This window comes from Zingiber officinale, chromosome 10A (genome assembly GCF_018446385.1).
Source record: "Zingiber officinale cultivar Zhangliang chromosome 10A, Zo_v1.1, whole genome shotgun sequence".
Taxonomy (NCBI): Eukaryota; Viridiplantae; Streptophyta; class Magnoliopsida; order Zingiberales; family Zingiberaceae; genus Zingiber; species Zingiber officinale.
This window is the reverse complement of record NC_056004.1, coordinates 98,959,763-98,978,368: the sequence shown is the minus strand read 5'-3', so window position 1 is coordinate 98,978,368 and position 18,606 is coordinate 98,959,763. Positions and strand designations below refer to the sequence as shown.

The following is an 18,606-nucleotide window of genomic DNA, read 5'->3' as shown; positions in this document are numbered from 1 at the left end:
GCTCCCACAATCCGAAATCATCGCCGGTGAGCGGCGGCGGCAGGTTGTTGTTGACCAGACCTGGCAGCGGCGGCAGGTGGCCGTGAAATGGCGGTAGGCTATTTCCGGCGCCCACCAATTGCTGCGGTAGCGGAGGAAGCGCCGGCGACGACTCCTGCAACGGGATGTTTTGATTCCTCTGGAATCAAAGGAAGCTTCTCGTACGCCGCTTTCCCGAAGGACGTCGCAATGATCATCACGGGCACCGCCGCCACCATCGGCCCCACCACGCTCCCTCCCACCACCTGCCCCTGTGCGCCGACCAAGTACACCGTTAGCCACGACGTCGCCGGCGGAGAGAGCGGCGGAAGGACCGACCCCGAGAGCGACACGACCTCGAAAAGCCCCCGTCGCGGCAGCACGGCGCCGTCTGGGCCCCGGACGTTGACGGCGGAGACGGTCCCGCGGCCGCTGATCATGCCGAGGCCGACCTGGCGCCGCCGCGCGAAATCGGCGACGCTCTCCACCACGTCGTGGCCAGCGGCGACCTCCATCACGTGCACCCTCACCAGGTGGCCGCTGTCGCGTGTGATGACCACCGGCGGCTTAGGCCTGTTCCTCGATCCCGGCGGCCGGCCGCGCTTTCGCTGGCTCCCCTGCTTCCCGACCTCGCCGCCGCCGGCGCTACTCTCCTTGTTGCTGTTGTTGCTAACGTTGTTGAGCTCCTGCTCGACATTGGATTGAAGCAATCTTTGACGTTGATGGACATGAGTGAAGGAGGAAGACGGTCCATTTTCTTCAATCTGAAATAAAATCAGATTATTTATTTATGTTAATAAAAAAAACTGATTAAGAGAAACGAGGAGAGAAAGATGACAGGAGAATTTGAATAAATAAAAAAACTAAGAGAATTTTAGTTAGCCTTGTTGATTATTTTTTGGTGATTGATTTTGGGAAATTTTTTATAAGCCACTAGAATAATGAAAGTGCACAGTTTAAAAATTAAGCATCTTTTGAATATGTCATTTATTTGGAGAAATTTTTTTTATAAATATATTGTAATTAGAGTTCGAACACTACAAAAAATAATGTATTCTGGGACGAATTTATAAAAAAATTTTGTTGCAAAATATTTTGGGAGACCAAAAAATTTTCATCCCAAAAATCTTGTTGCCAACTTTTGGAAGGAACGAAAAATTTTTCATTGCAAATTTAACGACGAATTTGGGGACGAAATTGACGACGAATAAAATTTTCGTCCCCAAATATGTTTTGTTGCAAATTTAGTAATGAATTTCGGGATGAATTAGGTAACGAATTATTTTTTTGTTGCCATATTTGTCCCTAATTTGGCTACAAAATTTTGCAACCAATTATATTTTCGTTGCCAAATTCTAAAACCTTTGCAACGAATTTTTTTGTTGCAAAATTTACAACAAATTTGGCAACGAAAATCGAATTGAATTTGCAACAAAATAATTTTTGTTCCAAATTTCATCCTAAATTCTGGGATGTCGGAATTTCATGAAACAAGTTTATAGGGATGTCGGAATTTCATGATTTTTTTTCCTAATATATTTAGTTTCGTGATTTTTTTAACACAAATATGACTTAATTTAGGATTAAAAAATCACGAAACTAAATATATTAGGTTAAAAATCAGGATCGGGATTAGGATATTTTTATGATGAAGATAAAATTAGGAATCCATAAAAACTTATTTCATGAATTTCTGACATCTCTAGGTCAATTTTTAGACCCTCCGAATGATTTTTATTTTTTTAAAAAAATTTTAAATATGGGACGAATCTTGGATTCGTCCCAGATTTGGGGGTGAATTCTTGGATTCGTCCCAGATTTTGGGATGAATCCAGTAATTCGTCCTAGATTTTAAAAAATAAAAAATAAATAAAAAACATTCGAAGGGCCTAAAAATTGACCTAGAGATGTCGGAATTTCACGAAACCATTTTCTATGGATTCTTAATTTTCAAGTGATCTTAAAAATATCTTTATCTATAATTTTAACCTAATATATTTAGTGTCATAATTTTTTAACCCGAATTACACCTAATTGAAGCTTAAAAAAATCACTACACTCAATATATTCGGTCAAAATTATGGATGAGAATATTTTTACGACCAGAAGAATGATACAACACTCATAAACTCTTGTTTCATGAAATTCTGATATCAGTAAGTATATATTTTAAGTTTTAGGCACATATTCAAACATGCGTTGAACGTTAACCTACTTAATTAATAGTAAACTATCTATGTTTCACTAAATATGGAAATAGAGATATCAAAATTTCATGAAAAAAAAAATGTCTATGAGTTCATATTTTTCTCGTCATCATAAAAATATCGTAATCCTGAATTTTAACCTAATATATTGAGTGTAGTGATTTTTTTAACATGAATTTGGTCACATTCGGAGGCACAAAAAACTAACCTAGGGATGTCGGAATTTCATTAAATAAGTTTCTATGGATTCCTAATTTTATTCTTATCATGAAAATATCCTAATCCTAATTTTTAACCTAATATATATAGTTTCGTAATTTTTTAAACACGAATATGATATAATTTGGGGTAAAAAATTCACGAAACTAAATATTTTAGGTTAAAAATCAGGATTAGGATATTTTTATGATGAAGATAAAATTATGAATCCATAGAAAATTATTTCGTGAAATTCTGACATCCCTAGGTAAATTTTTAGGCCCTCCAAATGATTTTTCTTTTTCTTTTTAATTTTTTCAAATCTGGGACGAATCTTTGATTCATCCCAGATTTGGGGATGAATCCACAAATTTGTCCCACATTTTGGGACAAATCCAAGAATTCGCCCCAGATTTAAAAAATTTTAAAAAATAAAAAAATCATTCGGAGTCCTAAATATTGACCTAGGGATGTCAAAATTCCATGAAACAAGTTTCTATGGATTCCTAATTTTTTAGTGATCTTAAAAATATCTTCATCCATTATTTTAACCTAATATATTTAGTGTCGTAATTTTTTACCCCGAATTACAACCTAATTCAAGGTTAAAAAAATCACTACACTCAATATATTTGGTCAAAATTATGGATGAGGATATTTTTATGATCAGGAGAATGATACGAACACATAAAAACTTGTATCATGATATTTTGATGTCTCTATGTTCATATTTAAGGCTTTTGATTATTTTTTCTTTTTTTCTAAAAAAAAATTGATTCTGGGATGAATACTGAATTCGTCTCAACATTTGGGATGAATCCTAAATTCGTCCCAGAATTGGTGGCGAATCCAGAATTCGTCCTAGATTTTGGGACGAATCCTTTATTCGTTCCAGAAGTTGGGACGAATCCAAAATTCGTCCCAGATTTTGGGACGAATTTTGAGACGAAAATACTTTCGTTGGGAATTTGCGACGAAAATATTTTGTTACATATTTTGTTTCTAATTTGGGTCGAATTTGTTTTTTGTTGCCAAACTTGTTGTGATTTTGGGACGAAAATTATTCGTCCCAAAATTTCATCCCTAAATTATTAATTTTTTTTAAGTGGAGCCATGAATATCTGAATGATAATTTACATGTTTTACCATGACACTATAGCCTCGGGCAGGAGAAATTGAATAAATAGAAATTAAGGAAAAGGGTTAATTAAGAAAATGTATTTTTTTTTTCAAATATGAAAAAGATTAGGATTCACTGTCCCTAAACACATATTCATCTGATTTAACAATACAATATTCCTTTCTTATATTATTCTTGTTGTTAAATGGAATAAATGGAAGATTTGGTTGCTAGATTTCATTTCCTTTAATAGTAAGGAAAATTAATGGATCTAGAAAAATCTATGGAATGCTTGCAACTTTGGTTCCTAGATTTTTTTCTTGTTTTCTTTTATAGTGAGTTTCCATGAAATGAGAAAATTCATGCATTTTTATTTGTTCATTTTCTGCAAAAGGAACCATTACAATTTGCTTATATTTGCTAGTAATTTTATTTTAGTTTTCTTCTGAAGAATAGAATTTTAAATCTAAAAAATAAAATAAATTATCAATATCATTTAGACGGCAATTACTTTTCATAGATTCAAACTTTCAGAATTCCAGAATAAAGCACATATCAAATTGTTTTCTTTACAATAAAGATAAGAGATTCATTCTAGCATGGGTCTAAATTCGCTATCTGCCCTTAAATTATTAATCATCTAAAGTTTCAAGTTTGATAGGCTTAAAGATTGGCAGGTCACTCTACACTGATAAATTAATAAAGATAAAAAAAAAATTTTGTAAGTACCCCATGATAGTTTTGATATGGTTAACTGAGTTAAGTTAGGTCATGTTTATTTTTGATGTCTTGTGTATAAGTGTGTAAAAACTTAGGAGTACAAGAAGTCGAGCGGAAAATGCGGCGGAAGAGAAGGATACCACGAGAATCGAGTCGACGGACTTGGTACATCCGAGGGACGAGAAGTTGTGGAATAGTGCATCGATGGACAAGAAAGACACACGCGGCGTATCCGAGAGATGAGAAGTTGGGGAGGAAGCCTGCTTGAGAAGAAGGTCGAAGTTGGGTTCGGGTGAGCTCAACTCCGAATAACTAGAGCATCATCTACACGAAGAAGACTAGCTGGAGGCTGATCTGCCTTGTGGAAGGCGTCTCTAAGTCTATGGAAGACGCCCTCAAAGGCCTATGGAAGGCACCTTCAATACCCATTACCCGAAGATAAAGTTTTATTTTTGACAGATAAAACTTAATCTATTGAAGGCGCCTTGGATCTACTTGAAGGCACTTCCGAGTTACAGATAGACTTTTCCAAGGACTATAAAAAGACCCTTAGAGTTAGGAAATTAGTAACAACTGAATTACAAATCCTGTATTCATTCTCCTAGATTTTGTAAGCTTAAAAGTGTGTAAGAGGCTACTCTGCTTTTAGCAAAGGAGTACTTTCTAGTAGAGATTTCTTCAATGCCTTGGATTAACAACCACATAGGTTGTTGTTGGTTGATACTCGGAATATCGTACCGGTTCACCTGTACAAAAATTTTGTACAAATCCTAAATCATTCCTAACAACCTATTGTGTTCTTTAGAAATTAAATTAGGAATCACAAGCGGAACTTAATATTATTGATTCCAAATTTAACTTATCTGTTCATAGAGGTTTATGTTGGTGCAATCGACCTAGGTTTTGATCGGTACGATCATAGTTTTGATGTGTGTGTTAAAGAGTTTAAGTTAGGTTCACCCTTGTATTTGATATGTGTATTTGAGTTGTGCAGGTTTGCAGGATACACATGCAACTCAGGTTGATGGCTTCGGGTCCGGTGAAGGATGAAGCATCTGAGGGACCGTGGACAAGGCAGCAAGGACAAGGGCCGAGGGAAGCGACTTCGAGGCATAAGCGAAGGATGACATTGGGGACGAGCCGCGAGTTTGAATGCATCCGAGGGACGAGAGCCAAAGGAAGTATACTTGAAGGCAAGAGGTAAAAACTGCAAAGGAAGCGTCAAATGAGTCGTAAGGGTAAGGGTACCAGTGAATGAGAAATTGTACTCGGAGTAAAATCCTATTTTTAGGGTTTTACTGTAGTAGTACTACAGCGTACTGTAGCAGTACTGTAGCTGTAACACCAAAAAATTCTCAAATTAATTTTAAAAATATTTTATTATTTTTTTGGAATTTTAGAATATTTTTATGGAATTTTTGGAGTAGCAGAAGTAGCAACATTAAATAAAAACGTAAAATAGCCTAAGCAGGAATTGAACTCGAGACCTATTAGGCTCTACGATTTATAGATGACTTCAGTAACCAAGGGGCCCCAGCAAGGGTGTGCTGAAAGAAGAGGAGAGCAATTATATTTATGATCGAGTTGAGGCGAATTTATCACTTAATATAAATAGGGAATTTAAGTGGGAGATTTTATTTTCTGAACGACACCTCTCCCTCACCCTCACACGCCGCCCTCTCTCTTCTCCCGCACCTTCTCAACGCACAAGCCCAAGAGACCTAGGGTTCCATCCCTAGGGTCATAGGAACACTTTCCGGCGACAACTCCGGCACGAAGACGTTCCTCTCCGCGAGAAGAACGCGTAGACGTAAGAAGATCGTCGAAGAGATCTTCTTCTCCGAAAACCTAGCGATCGGATTGTAAGGAAACTTAGCGTAGGATGTAAGTAACCCCTCACGTGCAGTATAAGTAGCTAATCGTATGTTTTTATGTCCTTAGTTTGCACTTATGTTATTGTGCAGCCATATGCCGAGTTAGAGCACACCAGGTGCTCGATAAAATGACTAGTACAGTTATATGCTACAGTAGGCATTTTAATAGTTCAGTTAAATGCCATGGATGCATTTTAAATAGTATACTTAGTCTTGCTTCAGTTGATATGGGACTACGGTCCAATGGGTGGGCTCCCATAGTCGCCTCTAGGTTCAGATAACCTAGTAAAAGCAAGATAAAATAAATCAGTTTATAAACAGTATTTTACTTTTATCAGTGGCACTGTACTGGACTCTCAGTTGTCCTTAGGTTGGGCTCCCATAGTCGTCCCTAGGTTTAGATAACCTAGTAAACCCTACTGGATTCTGGACTAACTACCTCGGGTCTAGTTAGGGATGCGCACGTAGTAAGTACAGTTGCCGGGCCCATCAGCAGCATGATTATTATGTTCATCTATTTATGAAAATAGTTTTCAAACGTCACAAACCAGATATGTGAATGCAGCTTAGCTTCAGTTCAGTTTCTTATTGATATAACAAATAGCTTTATGTTCAGTTTTGATTGTCATGACTTATATGTCAATATGCCATGTTTTAACATGTTCAGCATGATCATCAGCATGTATTTTAAAAAGCATCCTTTGAAAGCATGATTTCTTCGAATGTATATTTTGTGAGGTAGATGGTTTCTTACTAAGCTCTCAAACTTATAGATTCCTTTTCCTTATGCTGCAAATAAAGGTAAAGGGAAGATGGATTAGCGGAGGCTGGAGGGCAATGCGATCAGATGTATGTGAGAAAGAACTTGGAATAAAGACCCTTAGGGAGTAGCCCATCTAAAGACTTAGTATTTCTGTTTTTGGTTACTTTTCTGCACTTTCAGGATATTAAGTGTCATGAATTATGAACGTAGGCACTATATCATGCTTAGACCACTAGTTGTCTTGATGTTAGTTAAAACAACTAGGAATGATGAAAGTAATGACATGTCTAGTAAGTTGGTAATGCTCTAAAGTTGATATAATTGTGTTGTATGTGGATTAGTGGTGAAATGCAGTAGAAATCACATAAATCAGGGCTCTAATCGATCAGTCGATCGATTGGAGAGTCCTTAATCGATCAGCTAATCGATTGGGGAGTGATTTTCTGCGTATAGAAAGCTGATGAATCGATCAGCTGATCAATCGTCCATGGATCGATCAGCCGATGGATCGGGAATTTAATTTCCGCGGACAGAGAGCTGTTGAATCAATCACTGGATCGATTGGTTAGTCTGGATCGATCAGCCGATCGATCCAGATGGGAGTTCCGTGCACAGTAGCACGTTGGATCGATCCGTGGATCGATTGAGATGCTCCAATCAATTGAGTCTCGAACTCAATCGATTGGGAAAGCCTGATTTTGGCTAGAGAGCTTTGTTTTCAGTCCCTGGACCATATGGAGAGTTTAGATTCCATTCCTTCGTATATGTACAACAATGAAAGGGTAATTTAAACATGAGTTACAGATTTTAATAGTCATTAGCAGAGTAAGTTTTAATTAGTTTAGTTTTCCACACAGAATAGTTTAGCATAATGTAACCCCCGACCTTATAGCTTAGTCAGTAGAAGGCGGGGTATTACAGAGTGGTATCAGAGCAAGTTCCATACTTCCTCCACACACACAGCAGCATTGAACCTGAAGCTTCCAAGTAAGAATACCTCTCACTTTATTTATGTTTTGTTTGCTTTCATGTTTATAGATAACTAAAGCTTGTTTATATATGACAACATCTAACATGATAATAGTAGTTATATACCTATGATTGTATTAGTTATGTATGCCCTTTATTTTCCTAGAAAATGGTACGAGGATGCCCAGCTAGAAAGACACCAGCTACTGAGCCCCAGCATGAGGTAGGCAGCTCAGTGCCTCCCCCAGACCTTGCAGAGGTAGTGGCTCAGTTACAGAAACAACTAGCTGAACAGCAACAGGAGATAGCCACCCTAAGGGCTAATCAGCAGAACACTCCCATTGTCACTCCAGAACCTAACTTAGCAACCCCAGTAGTGATAGAGGTTCCACCAGTCCAACCTGCAGCACCAGTAGCCCCAACAGCAGGGGCAAGGAGAGAAACCTATCTGATCCAGTGGCAGAAAATCAAGCCAGAGAATTTCTCGGGCACCAGTGAACCATGGGATGCCCAAGCCTGGTTCAAAACACTGGAGAGTACGATGGAGCTTCTGGACTGGCTAGAGTATGAAAAGGTGAAATGCGCCTCCTTCTGCCTGACAGGAGACGCACCTATGTGGTGGGAGAGGATTATAGTGAAGCGCCCAGTGAACCAGATGACATGGGCCGACTTTGAGAGAGAATTATTTGAGGAGTTCTTTCACATGCGGGTCACGAACCACCACTACGACGAGTTCACTGAATTTCGCCAGGGCAACCTTCCAGTTAGGGAGGCCGTGAAGAAATTCAACAGACTGGCTCGTCTATGCCCTGAACTAGTCAGCACTAAAAGAGAACGAGTCTAGTTAATGCTCAAAATGCTAAGGCCGGAAATAGCAATGAATGTGGCCAGCGGCGTTCATAGGCCGCAAACTACTAAAGAACTGGTAAGTAGTGCTCTGATCACCGAGCATTACCAGAACAGCATCAAGCAGCAGAAGCAAGCCTTTTCAGAGTCCAAAGGCCAAGGAGACTCAGGTACTCAGAAACACCAGGGCCACAACTCTAACTGGAAAGGGAACTCCAGTAACAAACATAAACCAGGGAGTTACCCAAAACGGGGACCAACTAGTAAACAGCCTAGCTATCCCAAGTGTTCTACTTGTGGGAAATTTCACTCCGGAGTTTGTCGCAAGGGCACCCGAGGATGCTTCGAATGTGGCCAGGAAGGGCATATGATTAAGCAATGCCCGAACAAGACCAGTATTCTCCTACTGCAGACGATTCAATACGGAGACAAGCCAGCACAGTTACACCAGATGCAGGCTGCTTTAGATGGTCCACACATCAGCCAGGGCAGACTAGAAGCCCCCTCAGCCACGACGAACGCGAGGATCTACTCACTCACCAGAGAGGATGTAGCAAATGCCTCGACAGTTGTTACTGTAGAACCGTTGGGCCGGCTAGAAGGGTTGGTAAATAACCTGTCAATTAAAAACAAACAACCCTTCCTCGAACGATTAAGCTAACACTTGTAAAATGAATTAAGCAGATAAATAAAAAGCATAAAAGAAAAGACGAGGCACCAGATGTTTACTTGGTTACAACCGATGTGGTTGTTAATCCAAGGAAGATTAAGCTCAAAAACTCCTTTAGGCGGAGAAGCCTCTTACAGCGTTTAGGCACAGAAAACAGAAGCTTAACTACAACTAAAGCATACAAGTGTTTGGAAATAGAATGATCGTGATTGTTGAAAAGCTTCTGGACCAAGGATATATTTATAGCCTTGGTCGGGGCGCCTGGAAGGGTTCCGGGCGCCCTGGGGGGATAAAATTTATCCCCCAACGGTTGGATCGAGTCAAAGCTCGATCCTGTGAAAAAGTCACTTCCAGGCGCCCCGGACAGTTCCGGGCGCCCCCGAGCCAAAAGTCAACCCAGTTGACTTTTGGTCCGTGTTCTCTTCTCCGGTTCAGCTCGCCTCTCGTCCGGCTCTGCTTGCTTGGGTAATCTCTGACATCCGGAATAGGGCTCACCCGAACCCATCTTCCGGTCTTCTCGAGCGTGCTTCCCTCCGGCTTCTCGTCCCTCAGAATTGTCGCGTGTCCCTTCTCGTCCACCAGCGTACTCATCCGCAGACTTCGTCCCTCGGTCGCACCCCGTGCCGACCTTCGCGTTAGTTGCGTCTCTTGCTCCCCGAGCAATCTTCTGCTCCGGCTTTCGTACCTCGGAACCACCGCGCGCACTTCCTTCTCGTCCGCCGGTGTACTCTTCCACAGCACCTCGTCCCTCGGACGCACCGCGTGTCGTCCTTCTCGCTAGCTGCGTTTTCTGCTCGAGTACCTGTGCTCCTAAGCTCCTGCACACTTAGACACAAGGTTAGAAACAACGCAGGACCTAACTTAACTTGTTGATCACACCAAAACAACCTTGGGGTTCCAACAGTTACAGGTCAGATCAGTATTTTACAGCAAAGTGCAACTGTCTTATTCGATACTGGGGCAACCCATTCTTATATATTCAGGACATTCGTTGAAGAGTTGGCGATATCTCCAGAGGTACTCTGTGATCAGTTTTTGACAACACTATCTTCAGGAGAAATCATGGCATCCATGCACTGGCTCCGAGCAGTGCCAATCATTATAGCAGACAGAGAGCTTTTTGGTGATCTGATAGTGCTAGATATGACTGACTACGATGTCATCTTGGGAATGGACTTCTTGATCAAGCACGGTGCCTCCATAGAGTGTCGTAAACAGAAAGTTGTATTCTGACCTGAAGCAGGAGTGCAGTTTGGGTACATCGGGGAACCAAAGAGAAAGGCCAAGAAGTTTATCTCAGCTTTGAAAGCATAGAAACTACTGGATTCAGGATGTACGGAGTTCCTAGCACATGTAGTCAGTACCAGTCAGGACAAGGACCAAAAGCTAAAAGAGGTTCGAGTTGTATGTGACTACCCAGCAGTCTTCCCTGAGGAGTTACCAGGCTTAGCACCAGACAGGGAGATTGAATTTGAGATAGAACTTATCCTCTGTACGAATCTCATCTCCAAAGCACCCTACCGCATGGCTCCAGCAGAACTGAAGGAACTTCAGGAGTAATTACAGGAGCTGCTCGACAAGGGCTTCATACGCCCTAGTCACTCACCATGGGGAGCGCCTGTATTGTTCATGAAGAAGAAGGACGGGAGCATGCGCTTATGTATAGACTATCGGGCACTAAACCAAGTCACGATTAAGAACAGGTATCCTCTTCCCAGGATAGATGACCTATTCGATCAGCTAAAGGGAGCAGTAATGTTCTCTAAAATAGACCTCAGATCGGGATATCACCAGGTGAGAGTTAAAGAAGGTGATATACCCAAGACAGCTTTCAGGACCAGATACGGACATTATGAGTTCGTAGTCATGCCCTTTGGTGTGACGAATGCTCCAGCTACTTTCATGGACCTCATGAACAGAGTATTCAGAGAATACTTAGATAAGTTTGTTATCGTGTTCATCGACGACATTCTTATTTATTCCAAAACTCAGGAAAAACACGCAGAGCACCTGAAGATAGTACTGCAGACCCTTCAACAGAACCAGCTGTACGCCAAGTTCATGAAATGTGAATTCTGGCTTGATCAGGTATCCTTTCTGGGTCACATCATCTCCAAGGATGGTATCATGGTAGACCCCAGTAAGATAGAATCTGTGAGTAACTAGAAGAGACCTAAGAACGCCAGTGAAATCAGAAGCTTTCTAGGACTAGCAGGCTATTACAGAAAATTCGTAGAGGATTTCTCCAGGATAGCCTCCCCACTGACAGCTCTCACCAGGAAGAACAGAAAATTTCAGTGGACAGAGGACTGTGAGAAGAGTTTCATGGAGCTCAAAAGAAGATTGACCAGTGCTCCCATTCTAACTCTGCCAGAAAACACAGACAGCTTTGATATTTACAGCGATGCCTCTAAATTAGGACTAGGAGCAGTACTGATACAAAATGGCAAGGTGATCGCCTATGTCTCCAGACAACTCAAGGACTATGAGAGGAACTACCCTACTCATGACCTTGAGCTTACAGCAGTTGTCTTCGCCCTCAAAATTTAGAGACATTACTTGTATGGAGCTCAGTGCAGAGTGTATATAGATCATCAGAGTCTGAAGTACTTCTTCACTCAGAAGGATCTGAATATGCGACAGCGCAGATGGCTCGAGCTGGTCAAAGACTATGACATAGACATCCTCTACCATCCAGGAAAGACCAATAAGGTGGCAGACGCACTTAGCAGGAGGTCCAGTGCCACCTTACTATCCCTGGCAGCCATGTCACCGCCCCTACAAAAGGAGATTACAGATTTCGATCTCGAACTAATAGTTGGGCAACTCTCTACTATGACATTAGCATCTACCCTGCTTGGTGACATCCAAACAGCTCAGGATCAGGACCCTGAAATCCAGAAAATCAAGCAAGGGTTAGCAGAATCAGAAAGTGGAGAGTTCAGAGTATCTGATAGTGGGGTATTGTATTTTGGTGACCGACTATGCGTTCCGGATCAAGAGGAACTACGGAGGAAGATCCTAGACGAGGCCCACAGGACTCCTTACGCGATGCATCCTGGTTCCACCAAGATGTACCAAGACCTAAAGAGACGTTTTTGGTGGCCTGGGATGAAAAGGGACATCGCTAGATATGTCAGTACCTGTCTGACCTGTCAGAGGGTCAAGGCAGAACACCAGAGATCAGAAGGATTTCTGCAGCCTATTCAGATCCCAGAATGGAAGTGGGAGGATATCTCCATGGATTTCATAGTGGGACTACCCAGAACCACGAATGGTTTTGATGCCATCTGGGTAATAGTCGACAGATTGACTAAGTCATCCCACTTCTTAGCTATCAGGATATCCTACTCCATGGAGCAGCTAGCTCAGTTGTATCTTAAGGAGATTGTCAGACTGCATGGAGTTCCATGGACCATCATTTCAGACAGAGACAGTAGATTCACGTCACACTTCTAGGAGTGTGTACAGTCAGCATTGAGCATCAGGTTAAAGTTTAGCACAGCTTTCCATCCTCAGACAGATGGTCAGACGGAGCGAGTAAATCAAGTACTCGAAGATATGCTCCGAGCATGTACCCTAGACTTCAAGGGAAGTTGGTACAAATATCTGTGTTTAGCAGAATTTGCATACAACAATAGCTATCAGGCCACTATCGGTATGACACCCTACGAGACTTTCTACGGGCGGAGGTGTAGATCTTCAATCTGTTGGTATGAAAGTGGTGAACAGAAAGAACTAGAATTTCAGATAGATCTAATAACAAATACCACAGCAGCTATACAGCAGATCCGCCGGAGGATAGAGACAGCTCAGAGCCGCCAGAAAAGCTATGCTGATACACGACACCGACCCTTAGAGTTTTCAGTTGGAGATATAGTATTCCTCCGAGTGGCTCCCATGAAGGGAGTAATGCGTTTTGGAAAGAAGGACAAATTAAGTCCCATATATGTGGGACCATACCTTATCACCAAAAGAGTTGGCAAGGTAGCATATGAGCTAGAGCTACCCCAGGAGATGTCAGCTATCCATAACGTATTTCATGTCTCTATGTTGAAGAAGCATATCCCAGATGTCACCCAGGTGATTAAGCCTCAGTCGATACAAGTCCGCGAAAATCTCAGCTATGACAGTCGGCCTATCCAGATAGTAGACCGAGCAGTTAAGAAATTGTGGAACAAGGAGGTACCATTAGTAAAAGTCATTTGGCAAAATCACCGAGCAGTCAGCATGATTATTATGTTCATCTATTTATGAAAATAGTTTTCAAACGTCACAAACCAGATATGTGAATGCAGCTTAGCTTCAGTTTAGTTTCTTATTGATATAACAAATAGCTTTATGTTCAGTTTTGATTGCCATGACTTGTATGTCAATATGCCATGTTTTTGTTGGAACCCCAAGGTTATTTTGGTGTGATCAACAAGTTAAGTTAGGTCCTATGTATTTAACCTTGTGTTTAAGTGTACAGGAGCTTAGGAACACAGGTAGTTGAGCGGAAGACGCAGCTAGCGAGAAGGACGACACGCTGTGCGTCCGAGGGACGAGGCGCTGCGGAAGAGTACACCGACGGACGAGAAGGAAGCGCGCGGTGGTTCCGAGGGACGAAAGCCAGAGCGGAAGATTGCTCGGGGAGCAAGAGACGCAGCTAGCGAGAAGGTCGATGACCGAGGGACGAAGACTGCGGATGAGTACGCTGGCGGACGAGAAGGAAACACGCGGCAATTCCGAGGGACGAGAAGCCGGAGGGAAGCACGCTCGAGAAGACCGGAAGTTGGGTTCGGGTGAGCCCTTTTCCGGATGGCAGAGATCACCCAAGCAAGCGGATCCGGATTAGAAGACCCGGACCGAGCCGAACCAAACCGGAGCAATGGTCCCCGGATGAAAAAGTCAACATTGGTTGACTTTGGGCTCCGGGGCGCCCGGAAGAGTCCGAGGCGCCCGGAGCAGCCCGGGGCGCCCGGAACCCTTCCGGGCGCTCGGACCCAGTATTTTGACCAGATCGAGTCAAAACTCTATCTGAACGTTGGGGGATAAAATTTATCCCCCCCAGGGCGCCCAGAACCCATCCAGGCGCCCCGACCAAGGCTATAAATATAGCCTTGGTCCAGAAGCTTTGAATAAACTCAGAAATTTACATTCCAAACACTTGTGCGCTTCTGTTCTAGTTTAGCTTCTGTCTTTTGTGCTTTCACTGCTGTAAGAGGCTTCTCCGCCTGAAGGAGATATTTTAGTGCACGTTCATTCCTTGGATTAACAACCTCCTTGGTTGTAACCAAGTCAAATTGTGAGCCTCTTCTTTCTGCTTTTTATTTACTGCTAATTTACTTTATGCAAGTGTTCTGTTGAAAGTGCGAGAAGGGTCTTTTCTGTTTATTTTTTTCAGGCTATTCAACCCCCCTTCTAGCCGGCCCAACGGTCCTACAAGTGGTATCAGAGCCGAGACGCTTCAGGAGAACTAACCGTCGAACGAAGCAATGAGATGGCCGGATCTAACATCCACCCACCAAAATTCTAGGGGGACTTTGCAAGCTGGAAGAAGCACATGGAGGTATTTTTCGGTACCGATTTTGATTTATTACTAACAATGGAACATGGTTTTGAAGCTCCCGAGGGCAAAGCGAAAAATCAATGGACAAAGAAAGAGCAGGCCGAGTACGTGGCAAACAAAAAAGCAGAATTCCATCCGCTAACCGTACTTCCGCCACAAGAAGTCAACCGTGTCGGCACCTACAACTCAGGAAAGGAGCTTTGGGAGAAGTTCCTTGAATTACACGAAGGAACATCCGAAGCCAAGCTTGCGAGACGGGACTTACTTCGCAACCAGCTCACCAACCTCCGTCTTGAAGAAGGTGAAACAATTGCACATCTACACTCGAGGATACAGGAGTTCATCACCGGACTTTCGAATCTCAGAGAAGAGGTAAGTAACCGAGATTCGCTCAGGTACGCTTTAAATTCCTTCCCTAGAAATTCAAAATGGGCATCACTAGTAGATGCTTTTTACATTTCGAAGGACTTAGAAAAAATTTCATTAGAAGAATTTTTTTCAACATTTGAAGTGCATGAGTCAAGACGTGCAGGAATGAGGGAGCCAAAGAACAACGTCGCCCTCAAAGCTTCGAGAGACGAACCTGAATCGGAATCTTCTCTCGACGACGAGGAAATGGTAATGATGGTAAGACGATTTAAGAAGTTATACAATTCTAGAAAAACTAACCATCCACAGGGTAGAAAGAAAAGAACTATCCGCTGCTACCATTGCGACGAAGAAGGGCATGTCAAGGACAACTGCCCCAAGCTGAAGAACAGAGACAAGGAAAAGGGTAAGAAGCCTATCCAAAAATGAAAGGCCCTGAAGGCGACGTGAGACGATACCTCGTCCGAATCGGAAGTCGAAGCATTTTCCGGACTCGCACTGATGGCGAGTCATCAAGACGACGACTGCGATTCAAGCTCTTCCGAAATGAGCATCGAGAGCATCGATGAAGGGGGAGACACGTCGGAAGAAAGCAGCAGCTCAGGGGGAGAAACGGACAACGAGATCGACAAGGTAAGTCAGGTACGATCTCTTCCTCCCGATAAAATGTTCAAGTTCGTTAAACTTTTAACAAAAGATTGCTGCAAATTAGAAAGTGAAAATAAAAATTTAAAAGTAATTCTAGCTAAATCTTGTCCCTTAGAAGAATTAGATAAATTAAAAATAGCAAATGAAAAATTGAAATTTGAAAATGATGATTTGAAAATTCAAGTAGATAACTTGAAAAACTATGCATGTTCATCTAAAACCAATTTTAAAAGATTTAATAATTTAAATTGGTACTTTAAATATCACCCGGGACAAATTAGGAACATTTCAAGAAAATATGTCCCTAAAAGCTATTTAAATAATCCAGTAGGATGAAACCTATATTGGATTCCTAAATCATGCCTAAACTAAATTGTAAAATTAGCGCTTTAAATGAGAAAATTAAACAAAGAATTTCCTTATGAGGCTTTGTCAAGGAAGTGGTTGTTGCTCCAATAACCAAGAAGGCCTAGTGCCTCGCCACGACCTGGAAGTCAAAATATTGAAATAAATGTTTAATTAACTTACTAATAAAGTATTAATACAAGAATTAACTAGTGCTTTAAAAAGGTTATTCAAAACATTTTTTTCAGAAATTTACTTACTTAGAATTTTTTTCTTCCCTAAGTTTTTTTTGTGCTTAAAAATTCTCAAAAATTTAAGTTAGGATTTTTTTCTTACTTAGAAAAATTCTCAAAAATCATTTCTTCCTAAGTTAAAAACTTTTTCCTGAAACGAGAAATCTCAGCTTAAATAACTTAGAAATTTTTTCTAAATTTCTTAAAAACCTAGAAATTTTTTCTATGTTTTTAAACCCTTAGATTGTTTTTTTTTTCTTTTCTTGGAACCCCATTTTTTTTGTGACCAAAGGGGGAGAAAGGAAAGTATAAGTCTAGGGGGAGGTAGATAGATTTTAGTTTTTTTTTCTATCTTTTTTGCACTTAAATTGCAAATTAAGTTAATTTACTTAATTCTATTTTATGTCTATTTTAACCCTAGCTTAACTTGGGTTGATCACACCAAAAAGGGGGAGATTGTTGGAACCCCAAGGTTGTTTTGGTGTGATCAACAAGTTAAGTTAGGTCCTGTGTATTTAACCTTGTGTTTAAGTGTGCAGGAGCTTAGGAACACAGGTAGTTGAGCGGAAGACGCAGCTAGCGAGAAGGACGGCACGCTGTGCGTCCGAGGGACGAGGCGCTGCGGAAGAGTACACCGGCGGACGAGAAGGAAGCGCGCGGTGGTTCCGAGGGACGAAAGCCGGAGCGGAAGATTGCTCGGGGAGCAAGAGACGCAGCTAGCGAGAAGGTCGACGACCGAGGGACGAAGACTGCGGATGAGTACGCTGGCGGACGAGAAGGAAACACGCGGCAATTCCGAGGGACGAGAAGCCGGAGGGAAGCACGCTCGAGAAGACCGGAAGTTGGGTTCGGGTGAGCCCTTTTCCGGATGGCAGAGATCACCCAAGCAAGCGGATCCGGAGTAGAAGACCCGGACCAAGCCAAACCAAACCGGAGCAGTGGTCCCCGGATGAAAAAGTCAATGTTGGTTGACTTTGGGCTTCGGGGCGCACGGAGCAGCCCGGGGCAGCCCGGGGCGCCCGGAACCCTTCCGGGCGCCCGGACCCAGTATTTTGACCAGATCGAGTCAAAACTCGATTTGAACGTTGGGGGATAAAATTTATCCCCCCCAGGGCGCCCGGAACCCTTCCATATAGCCTTGGTCCAGAAGCTTTGAATAAACTCAGAAATTTACATTCCAAACACTTGTGCACTTCTGTTCTAGTTTAGCTTCTGTCTTTTGTGCTTTCACTGCTATAAGAGGTTTCTCCGCCTGAAGGAGATATTTTAGTGCACGTTCATTCCTTGGATTAACAACCTCCTTGGTTGTAACCAAGTCAAATTGTGAGCCTCTTCTTTCTGCTTTTTATTTACTGCTAATTTACTTTATGCAAGTGTTCTGTTGAAAGTGCGAGAAGGGTCTTTTCTGTTTATTTTTTTCAGGCTATTCAACCCCCCTTCTAGCCGGCCCAACGGTCCTACAGTTTTAACATGTTCAGCATGATCATCAGCATGTATTTTAAAAAGCATCCTTTGAAAGCATGATTTTTTCGAATGTATGTTTTGTGAGGTAGATGGTTTCTTACTAAGCTCTCAAACTTATAGATTCCTTTTCCTTATGCTGTAGATAAAGGTAAAGGGAAGATGGATTAGCGGAGGCTGGAGAGCAATGCGATCAGATGTGTGTGAGAAGGAACTTGGAATAAAGACCCTTGGGGAGTAGCCCATCTAAAGACTTAGTATTTATGTTTTTAGTTACTTTTCTGCACTTTCAGGATATTAAGTGTCATGAATTATGAACGTAGGCACTATATCATGCTTAGACCACTAGTTGTCTTGATGTTAGTTAAAACAACTAGGAATGATGAAAGTAATGACATGTCTAGTAAGTTGGTAATACTCTAAAGTTGATACAATTGTGTTGTATGTGGATTAGTGGTGAAATGCAGCAGAAATCACAGAAATCAGGGCTCCAATCGATCAGTCAATCGATTGGATAGTCCTCAATCGATCAGTCGATCGATTGGAGAGTCCTCAATCGATCAGATGATCGATTGGGGAGTGATTTTCTGCGTATAGAAAGCTGATGAATCGAT

General features: G+C 41.9%; 1 protein-coding gene across 1 annotated transcript; it reads right to left on the bottom strand.

The window, feature by feature from the left end:
• Nucleotides 1–30: 30 nt before the first annotated feature.
• On the bottom strand, nt 31–4,692 carry LOC122026837 (AT-hook motif nuclear-localized protein 22-like). Its single transcript, XM_042585542.1, has 2 exons — nt 4,603–4,692; nt 31–782 (listed from the first exon to the last, which is right to left on the bottom strand). Exons 1-2 carry the CDS (start codon nt 4,690–4,692, stop codon nt 99–101), a joined length of 774 nt encoding a protein of 257 aa, XP_042441476.1. The 3' UTR covers nt 31–98.
• Nucleotides 4,693–18,606: the final 13,914 nt, after the last annotated feature.

Bases quoted from the DNA above. Each gene is read 5' to 3' on its own strand.
- LOC122026837 (XM_042585542.1), bottom strand. From the start codon at position 4,692: ATGGGTATTGAAGGTGCCTTCCATAGGCCTTTGAGGGCGTCTTCCATA. The intron at 783-4,602 runs GTCTTCTTCGTG...ATTTTATTTCAG, and splicing joins GGCAGATCAGCCTCCAGCTA to ATTGAAGAAAATGGACCGTC.